This window comes from Pristiophorus japonicus, chromosome 5 (genome assembly GCF_044704955.1).
Source record: "Pristiophorus japonicus isolate sPriJap1 chromosome 5, sPriJap1.hap1, whole genome shotgun sequence".
NCBI lineage: Eukaryota > Metazoa > Chordata > Chondrichthyes > Pristiophoridae > Pristiophorus > Pristiophorus japonicus.
In genome coordinates, this window is record NC_091981.1 from 176,595,310 (window position 1) to 176,615,169 (window position 19,860).

The following is a 19,860-nucleotide window of genomic DNA, read 5'->3' on the forward strand; positions in this document are numbered from 1 at the left end:
TTCCAAGGTCAAGTCCTTAGTCTCAATTAGCTTTCTGAAAATCCCAGCATGACCGATGCCCTCAATAAAGAAATCCCTTAGCATCGTCCCCCTGCAGGCGTCTGTGAACTTACAGAGGCTGGCCAAGCGCAGGAGGTCTGCAACAAAATCTGGTATGCTCTGTCCTTCCCGACGTCGGTGTGTATAGAATCTGTGTTGGGCCATGTGTATACTGCTCGCCAGTTTGAAGTGCTCACCGATTAGTTTGCTGAGCTCTTCGAAGGTTTTGTCCGTCGGCTTCTCGGATGCTAGCAGGTCTTTCATGAGCGCGTACGTCTTAGGTCCACAGCTGGTCAGCAGATGAGCCCTTCGCTTGTCGGCCGCTGCGTCTCCCAGCCAGTCCTTCGTGACAAAACTCTGCTGGAGCCTCTCAATGAAATTGTCCCAGTCCTCACCAACTCAGTACCGTTCATCCGTGCTGCCGGTGGCCATTCTCGTGGGTCGTTGATTCCCGTTTCTCGGCGCCAATGTAAAGTCCTTACATAATACCACAAATCCACACGAGGCACATTCTATGGACAAGGTCACTCCATGACCTGAACCTTTATTCACAGGACCAAGAAGTGATGACCCTGCGTGGGACCTCCCTTTATATATCTGGGTGACCAGGTGAGGAGTGTCTCCCACAAGTTCACCCCGTGGTCAAGGTGTGCGTTTCTTACGTAAATACAGTATTGCAGTGTTGTTACATAAAGGTTACATACATGACAAAAATCACCCATGATTATTGCTGTTCCCTTTTTACAAGTCCCCAATATTTCCTGGTTTATGCTCCGACCAACAGAGTTGCTATTGTTAGGGGGCCTGTAGACTACGCCCACCAGCGACTTTTTCCCCTTATTATTCCTCATCTCCACCCAAACTGTTTCAACATCCTGATCATTTGAGCCAATATCATTTCTCACTGTTGCAGTGATTCCATCCTTTATCAATAGAGCTACCCCACCTCCTTTTTCTTTCTGTCTGTCCTTCCGGATTGTCAAATACCCCTGAATATTTAATTCCCAGTCCTGGTCACCTTGCAACCACGACTCTGTAATCACTATCAGATCATACCCATTTGTCTCTATTTGTGCCGTCAACTCATCTATTTTGTTACAAATGCTATGTGCAGCCTTTAAATTTGATTTTTTACCCTCTCTTCCTGCTTGTTTTCTCTCTCCTTCAAACTCATTATTTTTGCTTTCTAATTCCAGCTTTACTCCCCTCACTACTGAATCTATTCTCAGGTTCCCATCCCCCTGCCAAGCTAGTTTAAACCCTCTCCAACAGCACTAGCAAACGCCCCCCCCCCCCCCGAGAGGATATTGGTCCCGACTCTGTTGAGGTGTAATCCGTCCGGCTTGTACAGGTCCCACCTCCCTCAGAAACGATCCCAATGCCTCAGGAAACTAAAGCCCTCCTGCCTGCACCATCCCTCCAGCCACGTATTATCTGCTCTATCCTCCTATTTCTGTACTCACTAGCTCTTGGCAGCTTGGCACTGGGAGTAATCCGGAGATTACTATCTTTGAGGTCTTGCTTTTTAATCTCTCTCCTAGTTCCCTAAACTCTGCCTGCAGGACCTCATCTCTCTTTCTCCTATGTCATTGGTCCCGATATGGACCACGACCTCTGGCTGTTCACCCTCTCCCCCCAGAATGCCCTGCAGCCGCTCAGTGACATCCTTGACCCTGGCACCAGGGAGGCAACATACCATCCTGGAGTCACGTCTGCAGCCACAGAAATGCCTGTCTGCTCCCCTGACTATTGAATCCACTGCCACTACCACTACTCCAAAACATGGAGCTCGAGTTGGTGCAGCTGGAGACACCTCCTGCACACATGGTTGTCCTGGTTGTGCGATGCATCCAGGATTTCCCACATGCCACAGGATGTGCAATCCGTGGGACTGAGCTGCCCTGCCATCCCTCTAGTTACACTCTGAACTTTCAAGTAGAACTAAACTCTAAACTTTAGCAAAACACACCTAGCCGCTACTCAGCAAACAGCTGATTTAATTAATTCGTTCTCCTTAGATAATAAAGATCACTTATCTATGTAATTGCAATTCCTAACTTACAGCAATGCCCAAGGTTTGTTACAGAATAGAAAAAGAAGAAAATACTCACCAATCCACCAGCCAATGACTTACCTGCTTGGCTGTGATGTCACACTTCGATTTCGATTAAGGAAGAAAGTGCTAAAGCAATAAATCCTATACCTATTTAAGTAACCTTTGAGAGAGTCTGTTACACTTCAGGTGTTATACTTTCTGTATTATATAGTATAATGTCAGCTTTGGTTCGATGGTAGCACTCCCACATCTGAGTCATAAGGTTGTGGGTTCAAGCTCCACTCCAGAAATTTGAGCACATAATTTGGATTGGCACTTCATTGCTGTATTGAGGGACTGCTGCACTGTCAGAGTTGCCATCTTTCAGATGAGATATTAAACTGCCCTCTCAGATGGACGTAAAAAAATTCCATGACACTATTCAAACAGTGACTACATTTCATTGGTTATGAAGTGCTTTGATATATCAAGGTCAAGAAAGATACTACATGAATGCAAGTTCTTTCTTTTAATGCTCCTGTCATTACAAAATAGTGTATCAACTAATTTAGCATGAGCGCTATGCCTTGGGATATCTACTGGTTAAAACATAAATTGATACTATACAGTAATGTTTGACGCAGATTTCAATTAAGTTTAATGTTTGCAATTTGTTTTAAACATGCACATTTTGCACACTTCTGAATACTTAAAAAAATGACTGTGGTGAGACCATTACTAAGTTGTGGTGTCATTGCTGCAGCTGGTGATACAAAACATCTTTCAGTACTTACTGGTTTTCTGGACAGAGCTATGACCATTCCTAAAATTGGACCCTTTTTCTTCCTGAGGTTTTCCTGACAATTAAACATAAACAAATAATTAATTCCTTATGTGCACGCCACAAGTTCTATAAATAGCGACTCCTACATTACAATAATTATCATCTTTACTCAGGTACATGCTAATTTATGTGTGGCATAAGATCAATATGCCTGCTTGTAGCTATTAGCTGTTTAATTTTCAGGACTCTATTCATCCTCCAATTGGAAAGATGATAATACTTTAACGAGATTCAATCTGTCCTTTCTAATCCTTCTTCCCATTACATGCATAAATGAACCTTATTAAGACAATATTGTTGAAAGCGAATTACCATAAATTTGCTTTAACACTGAGTGCTGATTAGCTGTCCTGACACAGGAGCTCCTGTTGCTGAATGTTTGGTTGCTTTTGCTGGAAATAACATTCAGGACATTGCCACTGAGATATTTCCTCCAGGCTAGTTGGATGGTGAAGGCAGCCATCTCCTGCTTCCACGTCTCATCAACCTTGTCCCCATTCTGGCGTCTCCAGTGGAGGAGCAGTAGCAGCCCTTTACGTATCCTGTAACTACAAATATAAATACAGTGGAAACACTTTTAGGAACTAGGACAGTACACTACCAGAAAAGACTGCAGTCCATCTGGCTGGTCGCAACAACTAATACCCAATTTTCCCACTCCCTCCAATATCTATCCAACTCTCCCTTAGGTTCTTCCACACTATCTGCCTCTCTTGGTAGTTCATTCCATATGTTCACGATCCTCTGTGTAAAGTAGTTAAGTGTAAACTGTCTGTGCATCTCCCCTCTTCTAAGTTTTAGCTGATGTACTCTGGTTCTAGAGCTTGCTGTATCTCAAACATATTATTGGATTCAATTTATTTATTCTCTTAAAGATCTTGAATAATATCTTCTGAATCTCCTCTTCTCCAGAGTAAACAATCCCAAGATCGTCAACCTCTCCTCATAGCTCAGATGTTTTAAGCTAGATATCAGTTTTGTTGCCCTTTTATGTGCGGTCTCCAATGCCTGAATATCCTTGCTGTAGTTTGGCAAACAGCTGTACACTATACTCCAGATGTGGCTATATCAGTGCCTTGTACAGACTCATTATCGCCTCCTGTGATCTGTGGTGTATCCCTCTGGCTAATAACATCCCAAGATCCAGTTAATTTTCCTTACTGCTGCCACATATTGTACTACATGCAAGCTGTGATTTTTACCAATGGATCCACCACAGACCCAATACAAGTGCAGACTGGGGTCAAGCAAGGCTGTATCATCGCACCAATGTTCTTTTCAATCTTCCTCGCTGCAATGCTTCATCTCACCCTTTACAAACTCCCCGCTGGAGTGGAGTTAATCTACAGGACATGCAGGAAATTCTTTAACATCCGACGCCTCCAGTCCAGATCCAAGGTTGCTCCAACCTCCATCATTGAATTACAATATGCAGATGACGCTTGCATTTGTGCACACTCGGAGCCCGAACTCCAAACCATCGTTGACACCGTCACTGAAGCGTACGAGAGTCTGGACCTCACCTTAAACATCAGTAAGTCAAAGGTCCTCTACCAACCTGCCCCCGCCACATAGTACTGCTCCCTGGTTATCAAGATCCACGATGAGACCTTGGACATGCGGACGACTTTCCATTCCTTGGGAGCCTACTATCAGCAAGGACAGACATCGATGACGAAGTCCAACACCATCTTCATCAGTGTGCCAGTGCAGCCTTCGGCCGCCTGAGAAAAAGAGTGTTCGAAGACCAGGATCTCAAACCTGGCATCAAGCTCATGATCTTCAGAGCGTTAGTGATACTTGCCCTCCTATATGCTTCAGAGACATGGACTATGTACGGTAGGCACCTCAAAGCACTGGAGAAGTACAGGTACAGTGCCTAAAACCCGGAACCCTCGGGACCGAGGGCGTTCCGGATTCTGGGCTTTTCCAGACTTTCGATTTGCTTTCTGACATTACGAATCCAGAAACACTTGAGCCCAGCTTTGGATATTTCCGGATTTCAGAACATTAAAAAGGGGGGGGGGGGGGGGGTTGGGGTGGTGGGAGGGATTCCCGCCGAGGAACTGTCCAGTCCTGCTGAGGATGTCGTCGTCGGGCAGGGCCTGACCAAGGATGCCGTCGGGCGGGGCCCCACCGAGTAGGTCATCGTCGGGCGGGGCCCTGCCGAGTAGGGCTCCGAGATCGGCAGGGTCATTGGGTCTGAATTCCGGAACGTTTTATGGATTCCGGACGACCCTGCCACCGATTGTCCCGGAGTCCAGATTCCGGAGCGTCAGATTATCGACGCTGCACCTGTATCACCAACGCTGCCTCCGCAAAATCCTTCAAATTAATTGGCAGGCTAGGCGCACCAACGTCAGCGTTCTCGCTCAGGCCAACATCCCCAGCATCGAGGCAGTGACCACGCTCCACCAGCTCCGATGGGTGGACCACATTGTCGCATGCTTGATGCTATACTCCTGGAGCAAGCATTCTACTCTGAGCTATGTCACGGAAGGCGAGCCCCAGGAGAGCAGAGAAAACACTTCAAGGATACCCTCAAGGCCTCCTTGAAAAAATGCAACATCGCCACCGACTCTTGGGAATCCCTGGTCCAAGATCGCTCAAAGTGGAGGAGGAGCATCTGAGAAGGCACTGAACACCTTTGAGTCTCTTCGCTGGGAATACGCGGAAGCCAAGCACAAAAAGTAGAAGGCGCGTACGACAAATCAAGCACCCCATCCACCCGCCCCTCTAACCACCGTCTGCCCCACCTGTGACAGAAACTGTAGATCCCACAGTCACCTTAGAACTGATTTTAGCGTGGAAGCAAGTCATTCTCAACTCTGGGGGACTGCCTAAGAAGAAGATTAATGTTTTTAATGAACTAAGCACTTGTCATGTATTCAACTATCATTGTAACCCATGTATAAGCTGACCTAAGTTGTATACCTTGAGAATACTGACCACAGGGGGCGAACTTGTGGGAGACACACCTAACCTGGACTTTCCGGTATTAAAGGGGAAGCTCCACCCACCGTCTGTCTCTTGAGCCCTTGGTAATAAAGGTAACAGATCACAGAGTGATCTTCTCACAAGTATAGACCTCGTGTGCATTTATACTGTATAGTAAGGACATATTATTGGCGACGAGAAACTGGGATTTAAACCACACAAGCATGGCCACTAGCAGCACAGAAGAGAGGTACTGTGTTGGTGATGATTGGGACGACTTTATTGAGAGACTACAGCAAAGTTTTGTCACTAAGGAATGGTTGGGACAGTATTCGGCCGACAAACGGAGGGCTCATTTCCTGACCGTTTGTGGATCCAGAACGTACTCCCTGATGAAGGACCTTCTAGCGCTAGAGAAGCCTGCGGACAAGATGTTTGAAGAGCTCAGTAAGTTGATCGGGGAACACCTTAAACCGGCGAGCAGCGTGCACATGGCGAGGCACCGATGGCGAGAAGGGCAAAGCGTTCCAGACTTCGTGGCAGATCTCCGGCGACTGGCGAGCCTATGTAAGTTCCCAGATGCATGCAGAGCGGAGATGCTGCGAGACTTTTTTTATTGAGGGCATCGGGCACGCTGGGGTTTTCAGGAAACTGATTGAGACCACAGACTTGACCTTGGAAGCAGCGGCTCTGATAGCCCAGACAATTATCTCAGGGGAGGAAGAGGCCAGAATGATTTATGGCAACAGTCTTGGCTCAAATACGGCAAACGACCAGGGAGTCAACATTGTTAACGTGGCACACAGTTCTCTAGGCAGACGAAGGCAATCGGTCATGCCCCAGCATGCAGTCGAACCCAAAGGGGGAATTCAACAGAGACAATGTCTAGCTGAACGGCGATTTATGCCATCGCAATGGACAATGCGGCCAGTAATGGGGCCATCAACACCTGTGAATGGTGCGCTTAAGGACAGTTATAGAGAGAGTCAGAGACGCTCGACTGGTAATGGACCTTTTGCTTCCGACAATGGGGCCTCTAGCTCATGCTGGAGGTGTGGAGGCAAACACCCAGCCAGAGCTGGCAGGTATCGGCAATATACCTGCAGAAACTGCAATGTCAGCGGTCACTTGGCACGTATGTGTAGGAAGCCTGCAGCCAGGTTGATGTACGAGGAGGACGGGCCTGAAGTAAGCCCAACGAGGCCAAATGAATACTGGAGGAAATCGCTGGAAGCTGAAGTTCAGCGAGTTCATGTGGAGCACATATACAGTTCATACACCAGGACGCCACCGATACTGATGAAAGTGCTCCTCAATGGCATCCCAGTATTAATGGAGCTAGACACGGGGGCCAGCCAGTCCCTGATGAGTATCAAACAGTTCGAAAGGTTGTGGGTGTCCAAGGCCAGGAGGCCAAAATTATTGCCGATTGATGCACTGCTACGGACATATACAAAGGAGATCATTCGAGTGCTAGGCAGCGCCATGGTAGTCGTGACCCACAAAGATTCGGAGAACAGGTTGCCACTCTGGATTGTCCCAGGGGACGGTCCCGCACTACTGGGGAGGAGTTGGCTTGCTGTCATGAACTGGAAATGGGGCGATGTCAATGCAATTTCTTCTGTGGAGCGAGTATCATGCTCACAGGCCCTGGACAAATTTGACTCATTATTTCAACCCGGCATTGGCACTTTCATGGGGACTTAGTTAGTGATTCACATAAACCCGGACGCCAGGCCACTACACCACAAGGCCAGAGCGGTGCCGTACGTGATGCGGGAAAGGACAGAATGCGAATTGAACCACCTGCTGAGGGAAGGCATCATCTCACCAGTCGAATTCAGTGACTGGGTGAGCCCGATCGTGCCGGTGCTCAAGGCAGGTGGATCGGTCAGGATATGTGGCGATTACAAGGCCACCATCAATCGCGTGTCACTCCAAGACCAGTACCTGCTACCGAGAGCGGAGGACCTCTTTGCGACGCTATCCGGTGGCAAACTTTTTTCAAAATTGGACCTGACCTCAGCTTACATGATCCAGGAGCTGGCGAGTGAGTCGAAGAAGCTGACCACCATCACGACACACAAGGGGTTGTTTGAATATAACAGATGTCCATTCGGGATTCGTTCGGCCGCCGCGATCTTTCAGCGAAATATGGAAAGCCTCCTCAAGCCGATTCCAAGGACGGTGATTTTTCAAGACGACATCCTCATCACGGGTCGTGATACTGAAGAACACCTCCACAACCTGGAGGAGCTGCTCCGCAGACTGGACTGGGTAGGGCTGCGACTGAAAAAGGCGAAGTGCGCTTTCTTAGCTCCAGAGGTAGAATTCCTGGGGAGGAGGGTAGGAGCAGACGGGATCAGACCTACTGCGTCCAAAACGGAAGCGATCCAGAGAACACTCAGATCCTGTAACACCACGGAGCTGCGTTCGTTCCTGGGGCTCCTGAACTATTTTGGCAACTTTCTTCCCAAAGTGTACAAGCTGTTAGAGCCACTCCACATGCTCCTACACAAAGGTCGTGATTAGGTCTGGGGGGACAGCCAGGAAAGGGCTTTTCATAGAGCACGCAATTTGTTATGCTCCAACAAACTGTTAACGTTATATGACCCGTGTAAGAAACTAGTTTTAACGTGTGATGCGTTGTCCTATGGGGTCGGGTGTGTGTTGCAGCATGTGAATGCCAATGGTCAGTTACAGCCGGTAGCTTATGCCTCCAGAAGTCTGTCCCGGGCAGAATGGGGCTACGGGATGGTAGAAAAGGAAGCACTAACATGTGTATACGCAGTAAAAAAAATGCACCAGTACCTCTTTGGCAGGAAATTTGAGCTGGAGACAGATCACAAACCCCTAACGTCCCTTTTGGCCGACAACAAGGCCATAAATGCGAATGCATCGGCCCGCATACAGAGGTGGGCACTTACATTAGCCGCCTATGACTACACAATTCGGCACAGACCGGGCACTGAAAACTGCGCCGATGCACTCAGCAGGCTACCACTAGCCACCACTGAGGGGACAGCTGAGCATGATGCTGAGATGGTCATGGCTGTTGAAGCTTTCGAAAGCGAAGGCTCACCTGTGACAGCCCGTCAGATTAAAGTCTGTACAAATAAAGACCCGTTACTGTCTTTAGTTAAGTAATGAGTCCTGAATGGGGACTGGGCAGTCACGTACAGGGCATGTCGAGGAGTTTAAACCCTTTCATAGACGCAAGGATGAACTCTCGATTCAGGTCGATTGCCTACTGTGGGGAAACCGAGTAGTCATGTCCCAGAAGGGCAGAGAGGTGTTTATCAGAGAACTTCACAATGAGCACCTGGGCATTGTCATGATGAAGGCAATTGCCAGGTCACACGTTTGGTGGCCAGGGATAGATGCAGACCTGGAACTTTATGTTCGCAGGTGAAACACGTGTGCTGAGCTGGACAACGCACCCAGGGAAACCCCGCTTAGCCCCTGGTCCTGGCCCGCCAAGCCATGGTCACGCATCCATGTGGACTACGCAGGTCCTTTCATGGGAAAAATGTTTTTGGTTGTAGTAGACGCCTACTCCAAATGGATTGAGTGTGCCATTTTAAATTCAAGCACATCCTCTGCCACGGTAGAAAGTCTACGGGCAATGTTCGCTGCCCACGGCCTACCGACGCCTTGGTCAGCGACAATGGCCCATGCTTCAGAAGCACTGAATTCCAGGACTTCATGGCAGGCAATGGAATCAACCATGTTAGAACGGCACCGTTCAAGCCGGCCTCAAACGGCCAGGCGGAACGAGCAGTGCAGATAATCAAACAGGGGATGCTCAGAATCCAAGGGGGTTCCCTACAAAGCCGCTTATAACGCCTCCTGTTGGCCAATAGATCCCGACCACACTCGCTCATAGGGGTTCACCCACAGAGCTGCTAATGAAAAGGATGCTCAAAACCAGGTTATCCCTTATACACCCTACTATGAAAGAAATTGTTGAGAGCAGGCGTCAGTCACAATGTGACTACCATGACAGGAATGCGAGGGCGCGATGTACTGATGTCAATGACTCTGTTTTTGTCCTTAATTACGCTGCAGGGCCCAAATGGCTTCCAGGCACTGTGATTGCCAAAGAGGGGAATAGGGTTTTGGTAGTTAAACTTACCAATGGACAAATCTGCTGCAAACACGTGGATCAAACTAAAAGGAGGTTCAGCAATCCCATAGAAGAAGCAGAGGAAGAACACGACGTAGAGTTTACTCCACCACAGGTGACCCAACACCGGAACCAAGTGGAGGAGAGCCCAGTCACTGTGGGCAGTCCAGACAGGCCTAAGGCACCGCAAACAGCAGACACTCAGGCCAGCGCCCAACAACCGGAGCCCCAACTCAGGTGCTCTACAAGGGAGCGTAAATCACCAGAGAGACTTAACCTGTGATCCCAATAAGACTTTGTGGGGGAGGTGATGTCATAAATTCAACTATCATTGTAAGCCATGTATAAGCTGACCTAAGTTGTACACCTTGAGAACACTGACCACAGGGGGCGAACTTGTGGGAGACACACCTAACCTGGACTTTCCGGTATAAAAGGGGAAGCTCCACCCACCGTCTGTCTCTTGAGGCCTTGGTAATAAAGGTAACAGGTCACAGAGTGATCTTTTCTCAAGTATGGGCCTCGTGTGCATTTATACTGTATAGTAAGGACATATTAGCACCAATACCTGATATCCCTCTCTTCTGTTGTGTCCTCTAGCCTAGAACGATTTAGTATATATTTGCAATCTCATTGCCTTGCATTTGTTCACCGTAACTACCATTTGCCACTCATCAGTCCACCATCCTAACCTTTCCAGAACCCTTTATAGTTGGCTTGTTTTTTCCCTATTGAACCACTCCTCTCCCTCAATTTGTTGTCATCTACAAACATAGTTTGTTTCAACAACAACTTGCATTTATATAGCGCCTTAAATGTAGTAAAACATCTCAAGGCGCTTCAAAGGAGCGTTAACAAAATTCAATACCGAGCCACATCAGGTGATATTAGGACAGGTTGGTCAACGATGGAGGTTTCTGTCCTTAGCTCCAAATCTTTATAAACAACAATGACCACAAGTGACCGCTTGTCATATCTGCACAGCTCCATTAAGAACATAAGAACATAAGAATTAGGAACAGGAGTAGGCCATCTAGCCCCTCGAGCCTGCTCCGCCATTCAACAAGATCATGGTTGATCTGGCCGTGGACTCAGCTCCACTTACCCGCCCGCTCCCCGTAACCCTTAATTCCCTTATTGGTTAAAAATCTATCTATCTGTGACTTGAATACATTCAATGAGCTAGCCTCAATTGCTTCCTTGGGCACAGAATTCCACAGATTCACAACCCTCTGGGAGAAGAAATTCCTTCTCAACTCGGTTTTAAATTGGCTGCCCCGTATTTTGAGGCTGTGCCCTCTAGTTCTAGTCTCCCCGACCAGTGGAAACAACCTCTCTGCCTCTATCTTGTCTATCCCTTTCATTATTTTAAATGTTTCTATAAGATCACCCCTCATCCTTCTGAACTCCAACGAGTAAAGACCCAGTCTACACAATCTATCATCATAAGGTAACCCCCTCATCTCCGGAATCAGCCTAGTGAATCGTCTCTGTACCCCCTCCAAAGCTAGTATATCCTTCCTTAAGTAAGGTGACAAAAACTGAACGCAGTACTCCAGGTGCGGCCTCACCAATACCCTATACAGTTGCAGAAGGACCTCCCTGCTTTTGTACTCCATCCCTCTCGCAATGAAGGCCAACATTCCATTCGCCTTCCTGATTATCTGCTGCACCTGCAAACTAACCTTTTGGGATTCATGCACAAGGACTCAAAAGAGTTTCATGCACAAGGACCCCCAGGTCCCTCTGCATCGCAGCATGTTGTAATTTCTCCCCATTCAAATAATATTCCCTTTTACTGTTTTTTTTCCCCAAGGTGGATGACCTCACACTTTCCAACATTGTATTCCATCTGCCAAACCTTAGCCCATTCACTTAACCTATCTAAATCTCTTTGCAGCCTTTCTGTGTCCTCTACACAACCTGCTTTCCCACTAATCTTTGTGTCGTCTGCAAATTTTGTTACACTACACTCTATCCCCTCTTCCAGGTCATCTATGTATATTGTAAACAGTTGTGGTCCCAGCACCGATCCCTGTAGCACACCACTAACCATCGATTTCCAACCCGAAAAGGACCCATTTATCCCGACTCTCTGCTTTCTGTTAGCCAGCCAATTCTCTATCCATGCTAATACATTTCCTCTGACTCCGCGTACCTTTATCTTCTGCAGTAACCTTTTGTGTGGCACCTTATTGAATGCCTTTTGGAAATCTAAATACACCACATCCATCGGTACACCTCTATCCACCATGCTCGTTATATCCTCAAAGGATTCCAGTAAATTAGTTAAACATGATTTCCCCTTCATGAATCCATGCTGCGTCTACTTGATTGCACTATTCCTATCTAGATGTCCCGCTATTTCTTCCTTCATGATAGTTTCAAGCATTTTCCCCACTACAGATGTTAAACTAACCGGCCTATAGTTAGCTGCCTTTTGTCTGCCCCCTTTTTTAAACAGAGGCGTTACATTAGCTGCTTTCCAATCCGCTGGTACCTCCCCAGAGTCCAGAGAATTTTGGTAGATTATAACGAATGCATCTGCTATAACTTCCGCCATCTCTTTTAATACCCTGGGATGCATTTCATCAGGACCAGGGGACTTGTCTACCTTGAGTCCCATTAGCCTGTCCAGCACTACCCCCCTAGTGATAGTGATTGTCTCAAGGTCCTCCCTTCTCACATTCCTGTGACCAGCAATTTTTGGCATGGTTTTTGTGTCTTCCACTGTGAAGACCGAAGCAAAATAATTGTTTAAGGTCTCAGCCATTTCCACATTTCCCATTATTAAATCCCCCTCCTCATCTTCTAAGGGACCAACATTTACTTTAGTCACTCTTTTCCATTTTATATATCTGTAAAAGCTTTTACTATCCGTTTTTATGTTTTGCTCAAGTTTACCTTCGTAATCTATCTTTCATTTCTTTATTGCTTTCTTAGTCATTCTTTGCTGTCGTTTAAAATTTTCCCAATCTTCTATTTTCCCATTATTCTCTCTGGTTTAGACACTTTTCAATCTAACTCAGATGCTCGTCTCCGAGCTCATGCCTTTCTACATTTTCGACAAATTGCTTTTGTGGCATTGTATCAGAAGCCTTGCTGATATTTAATAAATCACTTTCATAGAATTTCTGCTGGCAACAAGGTCTTTCATTTTCTGAAAGAACCTCAGTGAATTTGTTCGGCGAAACCTTCTTCCCACAAATCCATGCCTACTTCCTCTTGCTATATCATATCTATCTGGGTGTCCCATTAACCCCTCTTTCAGGATGCCTTGTAATATTTTACCGAAAACAGATGACTTGCAGTTCACTCGGTCATCTTTTTAAAGTCTGGTGCTATGTTACCGTTTTCCAAACATGAGGCATTAATGATTCCCTAAAGATAGTGACAAGGACGTAACCAATTTCACTAGCCACCTCTTTAAGTACACTTATATTTAGACTATTAGGGCATGGTGTCTTGTCTTCCATTAACTTCCTTAGCTTATCAAATTTTCACTTGACACATTACATACTAGTTACGAGCTAGGTGTAATATTCAGATGCACATTTACCTATAATTTTGACCATTATTATTGGCTCACAAAATGGAATATTTCCCCAGAAGTTAAGGATCTGCCCTCCAATTAGCCATTTGAAAAAATTCGTAAGGCAATTTCCAGTCAAGTTCAGCTGCTGAGCTCTTGTCTCACTTATACAAAAGGCTATTTGTTTAATAAATGCTCCTTTTAAAAGAAAATCATCCCTTTAGACATTGTATAGAGTTTAAGGCTGGAATTTTCCAGGGGATCAGCAGACGGGATCGATGGCTGGTCAGGGTGAAATTTGAATTTTTTGACACCGGGTCGGGGACCCACAGTCATCCCGCTGCAACACGCCTTTCCCAATGACACGTCTGTGATTTCGGATCAGACCCAACTCAGAGAGGTGGGCGACCCAATTAAAACAATTATTGGCTTGTTGACAGACCCTTAATAATAGTTTTAACCTTACCGTTTAACTTTAATTGCTCGCCCATGTGATCCACACTGCTCGTGGACCATTTCTGTTAACCTGAGTTAGGAGTTAAATGGGCATTGAATCAGCTGATTAGTCGACAGCTTAAAATGTACAATAAAAGCTCCCAACTCAGAGCTGTTCACTTTCCAAGTGCAGAAGCTGTTGCTTACTCCATTTAGAACACAGGTTGAGCTTTATGCAGGTTGAAAGTATCACCTCATTGGAACAACCTCTCTCACCATTGACAGATTGCTCTGTCATCTCAACTTCGCCTGCCATCTAAACTTTGGCTGTCATCTATTCTTTCAGCTTGGGTACTATTTATACTGTTTCACCTTGGTCCTCAGAATCTGACCACGATCAGACCCAACGCCAACAACAGCAGGCACAACAGCAGCACCAACAACAACACCAACCTTCTCTGCAATCACCTGATGCTGTATAGGACAGAGGGCATCAGCACCTGAGCACATTGCTGTCCAGGAGGCCAGGCATAAAGCATTCCTACAATGTCCAAGCCATTTCAGTCACTCTCATCACCATTGCAGGGGGTACTGTTCTGTCTCACCATTCACTGCAACTCACTAAGCCACTTCCAAAGGTGCACACAAATCTGTCCAAGTGTTGAAAATAAAGGTTTCATTGTTTGACAGCACATTAACAGAAACTTTACATGAACATTGGCTGAAACACTCAAGTGCCTTCCCTTGTGTGTTGTTAGTTGGTATGATTGCATTCGGATGAGGGGAGTGTGAGGGGTAGTTAGTGAGATGGGATGTGATAATGTCGACAGAGAGAGGGGGATGGGTGGAGGTGCAAGGTAAGTTGGGGTGAGTAAGGATGTGCAGGAGTAGAGTAGGGAAGGTACAGCAGGATGAAGGCGAGTGTGACTTTGTACTCGCCTTTCTTGATCTAATAAGATAATTGAAAGATTTGCGTCACTGCACCTAGGGCCCCTGATGACATCCCTGCTTGTGACCTTCCTCTGCAATGTGCCACCAGGCTGTCTTGGTCGCCTGGAAAGGAAGAGAACCTCCCTGCGTGCTCTGACTCCCTCCATAAGCATATGGATGGAGTCATGGGAGAACCTGGGTGCAGCCCGCCACCTTTGTGCAGTGATTGTCAGCGTGTGCAGCACTTCAATGCTGTAGAACACTGACAGCACAAACGTCAAATGTAAGGTGGCCATGGTCCCTTTAAGGAAACTGGCTCAAGATATGTCATAAATGATGTCACCACTCCACCTAATTGGACCGGGAACACGCTGGGCGAGCTTAACAAGCCCCATTGAGGTAAGTTCATTTTAGGCAGCGGGATGGAGCCAGTAGAGGGGCCGCAACTCACCATTGACACTGGCCGCTCCGGACCCACTAAAGCGAGCAAAATCTCGGCCTAAAAGTGGGGTCTCCTATTCAAACTTTTGTTGACCAAAAAAATTATAGCCTGCATTACAAATAATTCACCCTAGTCAGAATTGGTCAGATTTCAGAGTATTATTACACAAAAATAAATTATTTAGCATTTAAATCTTTGACAGACTATAACATTGCTGATATTGTAAACCTAGAGAAATATTGTACAAAAACTAATTCAGCACTGAAAGGGTTTAAAATAAAGTTGATATTCTTGATATGGAATAAACAAATTTCAGAGCACAATGGGAACTCGATGAACTACAATGTGGCAAAGCAGCTTTTACTGTATACAGCACGCTTAAAAGTTTTAGGCCAAAGAAGATCAAGCAACAAATGACAGGATCTCCCTGGAGCTGTCCTATGCGGAATAAATATGCACTTGAATCATTTCCCTTGTGTTGTTTGCTACTATTCTAAAAATGTGGATTGAAAAGCACAGCTGTTATACTGTGATTTGAAAAGAATTCTTCGAAATCACTGTAGACATTTATCAATGGGTAATAATGAATGCCGTTTCATACATCTGGGTATAACATGCAAACTGAATAGTCCTGCTTCCATCCTTTAACTGTCCTCATCCGTGTGTGTTTCACTTTTCTGATGTGTACATCATATGACTTAGCTTTGACATAAATTTATAATTTAACAGAAACTTAGTTTTAGATCTAGGTCTTAGTTATAATATCCAATGAGGAATACGATTCCTTGTCATAAGAACATAAGAGCATAAGAAATAGGAACAGGAGTCGGTCTGGTAGAATGAAAACCAAAATGGGTTTTGGGAGTTTGGACTTGTGTATGATTTTGAATATATTGAACTATAAAAGAGAATAGCAATTTAGGTCGTTTAGATATGGTCCAACTTTGGCTCAGATTACAAGCAAAGTCATTTCTTCAATCCCAATTAGAGAGTTCACCCTGATAGATTGCTTTAAAAAAAAATTCAGAAACGTTATTTTGTTTTGTTGCTGTAATTTATTCAGTGTCCTTCTTCAGAGATCACAGGAGTGCACTAGTTGGCAAGGTTTAAAGTCAGTAGTTGTGAAAGATTACAGCTGCAAATTGACCTGAACCAGTCTAAAACACCCTATTGTACCATGTACATATAAGAACAATACTTGATGAAAGCAGGTTTAGATCCTCAGACACAGTTACTGGAAGTCATGTTTTATATAACCACAGCAGGACAAGAAGACAGTACACACTCCCTGGGAACTTCTGATGAAAATTAGTAACAAGTTCCTCATGTTGGACCAATTCAAGACAAGTGGGGACAAAATTGCCCTGCGCTAACGGGGTTTAAGTGTTTTCGCCCCGGAGGGGGGAGAATGATGACGGGGGGGGGGGCCTACCGGCTCCCGTGAAATTGCGCGGGAGTTAGCCGAGGTGCAAAACCGGTAGCGCCATGCCCGCGCTGGTAGCACCCCGGGCCATTGTGCCTTTAGCGCTGACGCCATCACCATGTGCAGCAACCCCTTTTCGCCCTGTGGCAGAAATTGTGCAACGCCCTGTGAGGCTGCTGCGGGCGATGTCAACGGCAACCTTACGGGTTGCAAACCGAGCCACACTTTGCTCACAGGACGAAACTTAAAGAGGAGGTGTAGTCCGCTCTCCAACTTACCGGTCTGGCCTTGGAGTCCATTTTTGCAGGATCCGTGCCGTGATCGTGCAGCCCGGCACTCTGTTTCGGTGGTGGGCTACAGCCATGGCATCCTGCATCCCCGCTGGCCTAGTGGAGGTCGATCAATAGCCCTGCAGAGCTCGCAGTGTCCCTCCCCTTTAATGGAAGGAGAGGGCCCTTGGAATGCATCAGCGATACGCGGAGAGGCTGCGTAGCAATCCAACGTTCACCACAGGTAGAACCCCCGAGCCCGCCCCGAGAGGAAGTGGAGTGCCTGACATTGCACTCCACTTCCTGTCAGGGATGGTAAGCCCAATTTCGCTTCCGGGGTGGGACTTCTGCATTGGGTGCAGAATGCCCGGCCTCTGAAAGGTTACCGTCCCCAAATGGGGCGAGACACAATTCCGGCCCCAGTATCTCTAAACATACAACAACATTAACAGTGTACAGAAATAGGAGGATAGAGCAGATGAATGCGTGGCTGGAGAAATGGTGCAAGAGGGAGGGCTTTAGATTCCTGAGGCTTTGGGACCAGTTCTGGGTGAGATAAGACCTATACAATTTGGACGGATTGTACCTCAACAGGGCCGCGACCAATATCCTTGCGGGGAGGTTTGCAAGTGGTGTTGGGGAGAGTTTAAGCTAGCTTGGCAGGGGGATGGGAATCTGAGCATAGATTCAGAAGGGAGAGAAGCAAAGCTGGAAATGGAAGGCAGAAAATTAGTAAATGCATTTGAAAGGTAGAGGCAACAAATACTAGAAAATAGACAACAAAGAGGTTTGGCAGTGCCTAATGGTATATACTTCAATGCAAGGAGTCTAGTAAATAAGGCAGATGAGCTGAGGGCACAGATAGACACATGGAAGTATTATATCATAACTTTTACTGAAACATGGATGAAGTAAGGGCAGGAATGGCAGCTCAACATTCCTGGTCACAGGGTTTTCAGATGAGACTAAGAGAGGGATTAAAAAAAGGAGGGAGTCGCAATATTGGTTAAAGAATCAATTACAGCTGTGAGGAGGGATGATATATTAGAAGGGTCATCAAATGAGGCCATATGGGTTGAACTGAAGAACAAAAAAGGGGTAATCACACTACTGGGAGTGTACTATCGACTCCCAAATCGTCAGAGGGAGACAGAAGAGCAAATATGTAGGCAAATTTCTGAGAAGTGCAAAAACAATAGGGTAGTAATAGTAGAGGATTTCAACTATCTTAATATTAATGGGGATAGAATCAGTGTAATAGGTATAGAGGGTGCAGAATTCTTAAAATGCATTCAGGAGAACTTTTTAAGTCAGTATATAACAAACCCAACAAGAGAGGTTGCGGTTCTGGGCTTTGTTTTAGGGAATGAAGCTGGGCAGGTGGAAGGGGTATCAGTGGGAGAGCATTTTGCTGCTAGTGATCATAATTCAGTTAGATTTGGCGTAGTTATGGAAAAGGACAAAGATAGACCTGGAAAATGCCAATTTTACTAAGCTCAGATGTGATTAAGCAAAAGTGGACTGGAAACAGCTACTGGAAGGTAAATCAGTGTCAGAGCAGTGGGAGGTATTCAAGGAGGAGATAGTGAAGGTTCAGAGCAAATATCTTGCCACAAAGAAAAAGGCTGGGACTCCCAAATCTAGAGCCGCTTGGATGTCAAGGGGCATACAGGGTAGAATAAGACAAAAAAGGGAAGCTTATGTCTGAGCCATAAATTTCTATGATTCTATGAACAACTTGCATTTATATAGCACCTTTAATGTTGTAAGACGTCACAAGTCACCACAGGAGCGTTATCATACATAAAAACATAAAAAATAGGTGCAGGAGCAGCCCATTCGGCCCTTCGAACCTGCACCGCCATTCAATATGATCATGGCTCAGTACCCACCCCTGCCTTCTCTCCATACCCCGATCCCTTTAGCCGCAAGGGCCACATCTAACTCCCTTTTGAATATGTCCAACGAACTGGACTCCACAACTTTCTGTGGCAGAGAATTCCATGTCCACAACTCTCTGGGTGAAAAAGTTTCTCCTCATCTCGGTCCTATTTGGCTTACCCCTTATCCTTAGACTGAGTCCCCTGGTTCTGGACTTCCCCAACATCGGGAACATTCATCCTGCATCTAACCTGTCCAGTCCCGTCAGAATTTTATACATTTCTATGAGATCCCCTCTCATTCTTCTAAATTCCAGTGAGTATAAGCCTAGCCGATCCAGTCTTTCCTCATATGTCAGTCCTGCCATCCCGGGAATCAGTCTGGTGAATCTTCGCTGCACTCCCTCAATAGCAAGAATGTCCTTCCTCAGAATAGGAGAACAAAACTGCACACAATACTCAAGGTGTGGTCTCACCAAGGCCCTGTACAACTGCAGCAAGACCTCCCTGCTCCTATACTCAAATCCTCTCGCTATGGAGGCCAGCATGCCATTTGCTTTCTTCACCGCCTGCTGTACCTGCATGCCAACCTTCAATGACTGATGTACCATGACACCCAAGTCTCGTTGCACCTCCCCTTTTCCTAATCTGTCACCTTTCAGATAATAATCTGCCTTCCTGTTTTTGCCACCAAAGTGGATAACCTCACATTTATCCACATTATATTGCATCTGTCATGCATTTGCCCATTCACCTAACCAGTCCAAGTCACCCTGCAGCCTCTTAGCAGCCTCCTCACAGCTCGCCCTGCCACCCAGCTTAGTGTCATCTGCAAACTTGGAGATATTACATTCAATTCCTTCGTCTAAATCATTAATGTACATTGTAAATGGCTGGGGTCCCAGCACTGAACCCTGCGGCACCCCACTAGTCACTGCCTGCCATTCTGAAAAGGACCCGTTTATTCC

At 46.2% G+C, this 19,860-nt stretch overlaps 1 protein-coding gene across 2 annotated transcripts in view; it reads right to left on the reverse strand.

The window, feature by feature from the left end:
* The window catches only part of invs (inversin), a 367,882-nt gene that overhangs the window by 46,878 nt on the left and 301,144 nt on the right, over window positions 1–19,860 (reverse strand). For both annotated transcript variants that reach the window (XM_070881116.1, XM_070881115.1), the window contains 2 exons: window positions 3,231–3,466; window positions 2,869–2,931 (listed from right to left, as the gene is read on the reverse strand). In XM_070881116.1, the coding sequence (XP_070737217.1) occupies window positions 2,869–2,931; window positions 3,231–3,466 (299 nt within the window). The remainder of the gene's footprint in view (window positions 1–2,868; window positions 2,932–3,230; window positions 3,467–19,860) is intronic.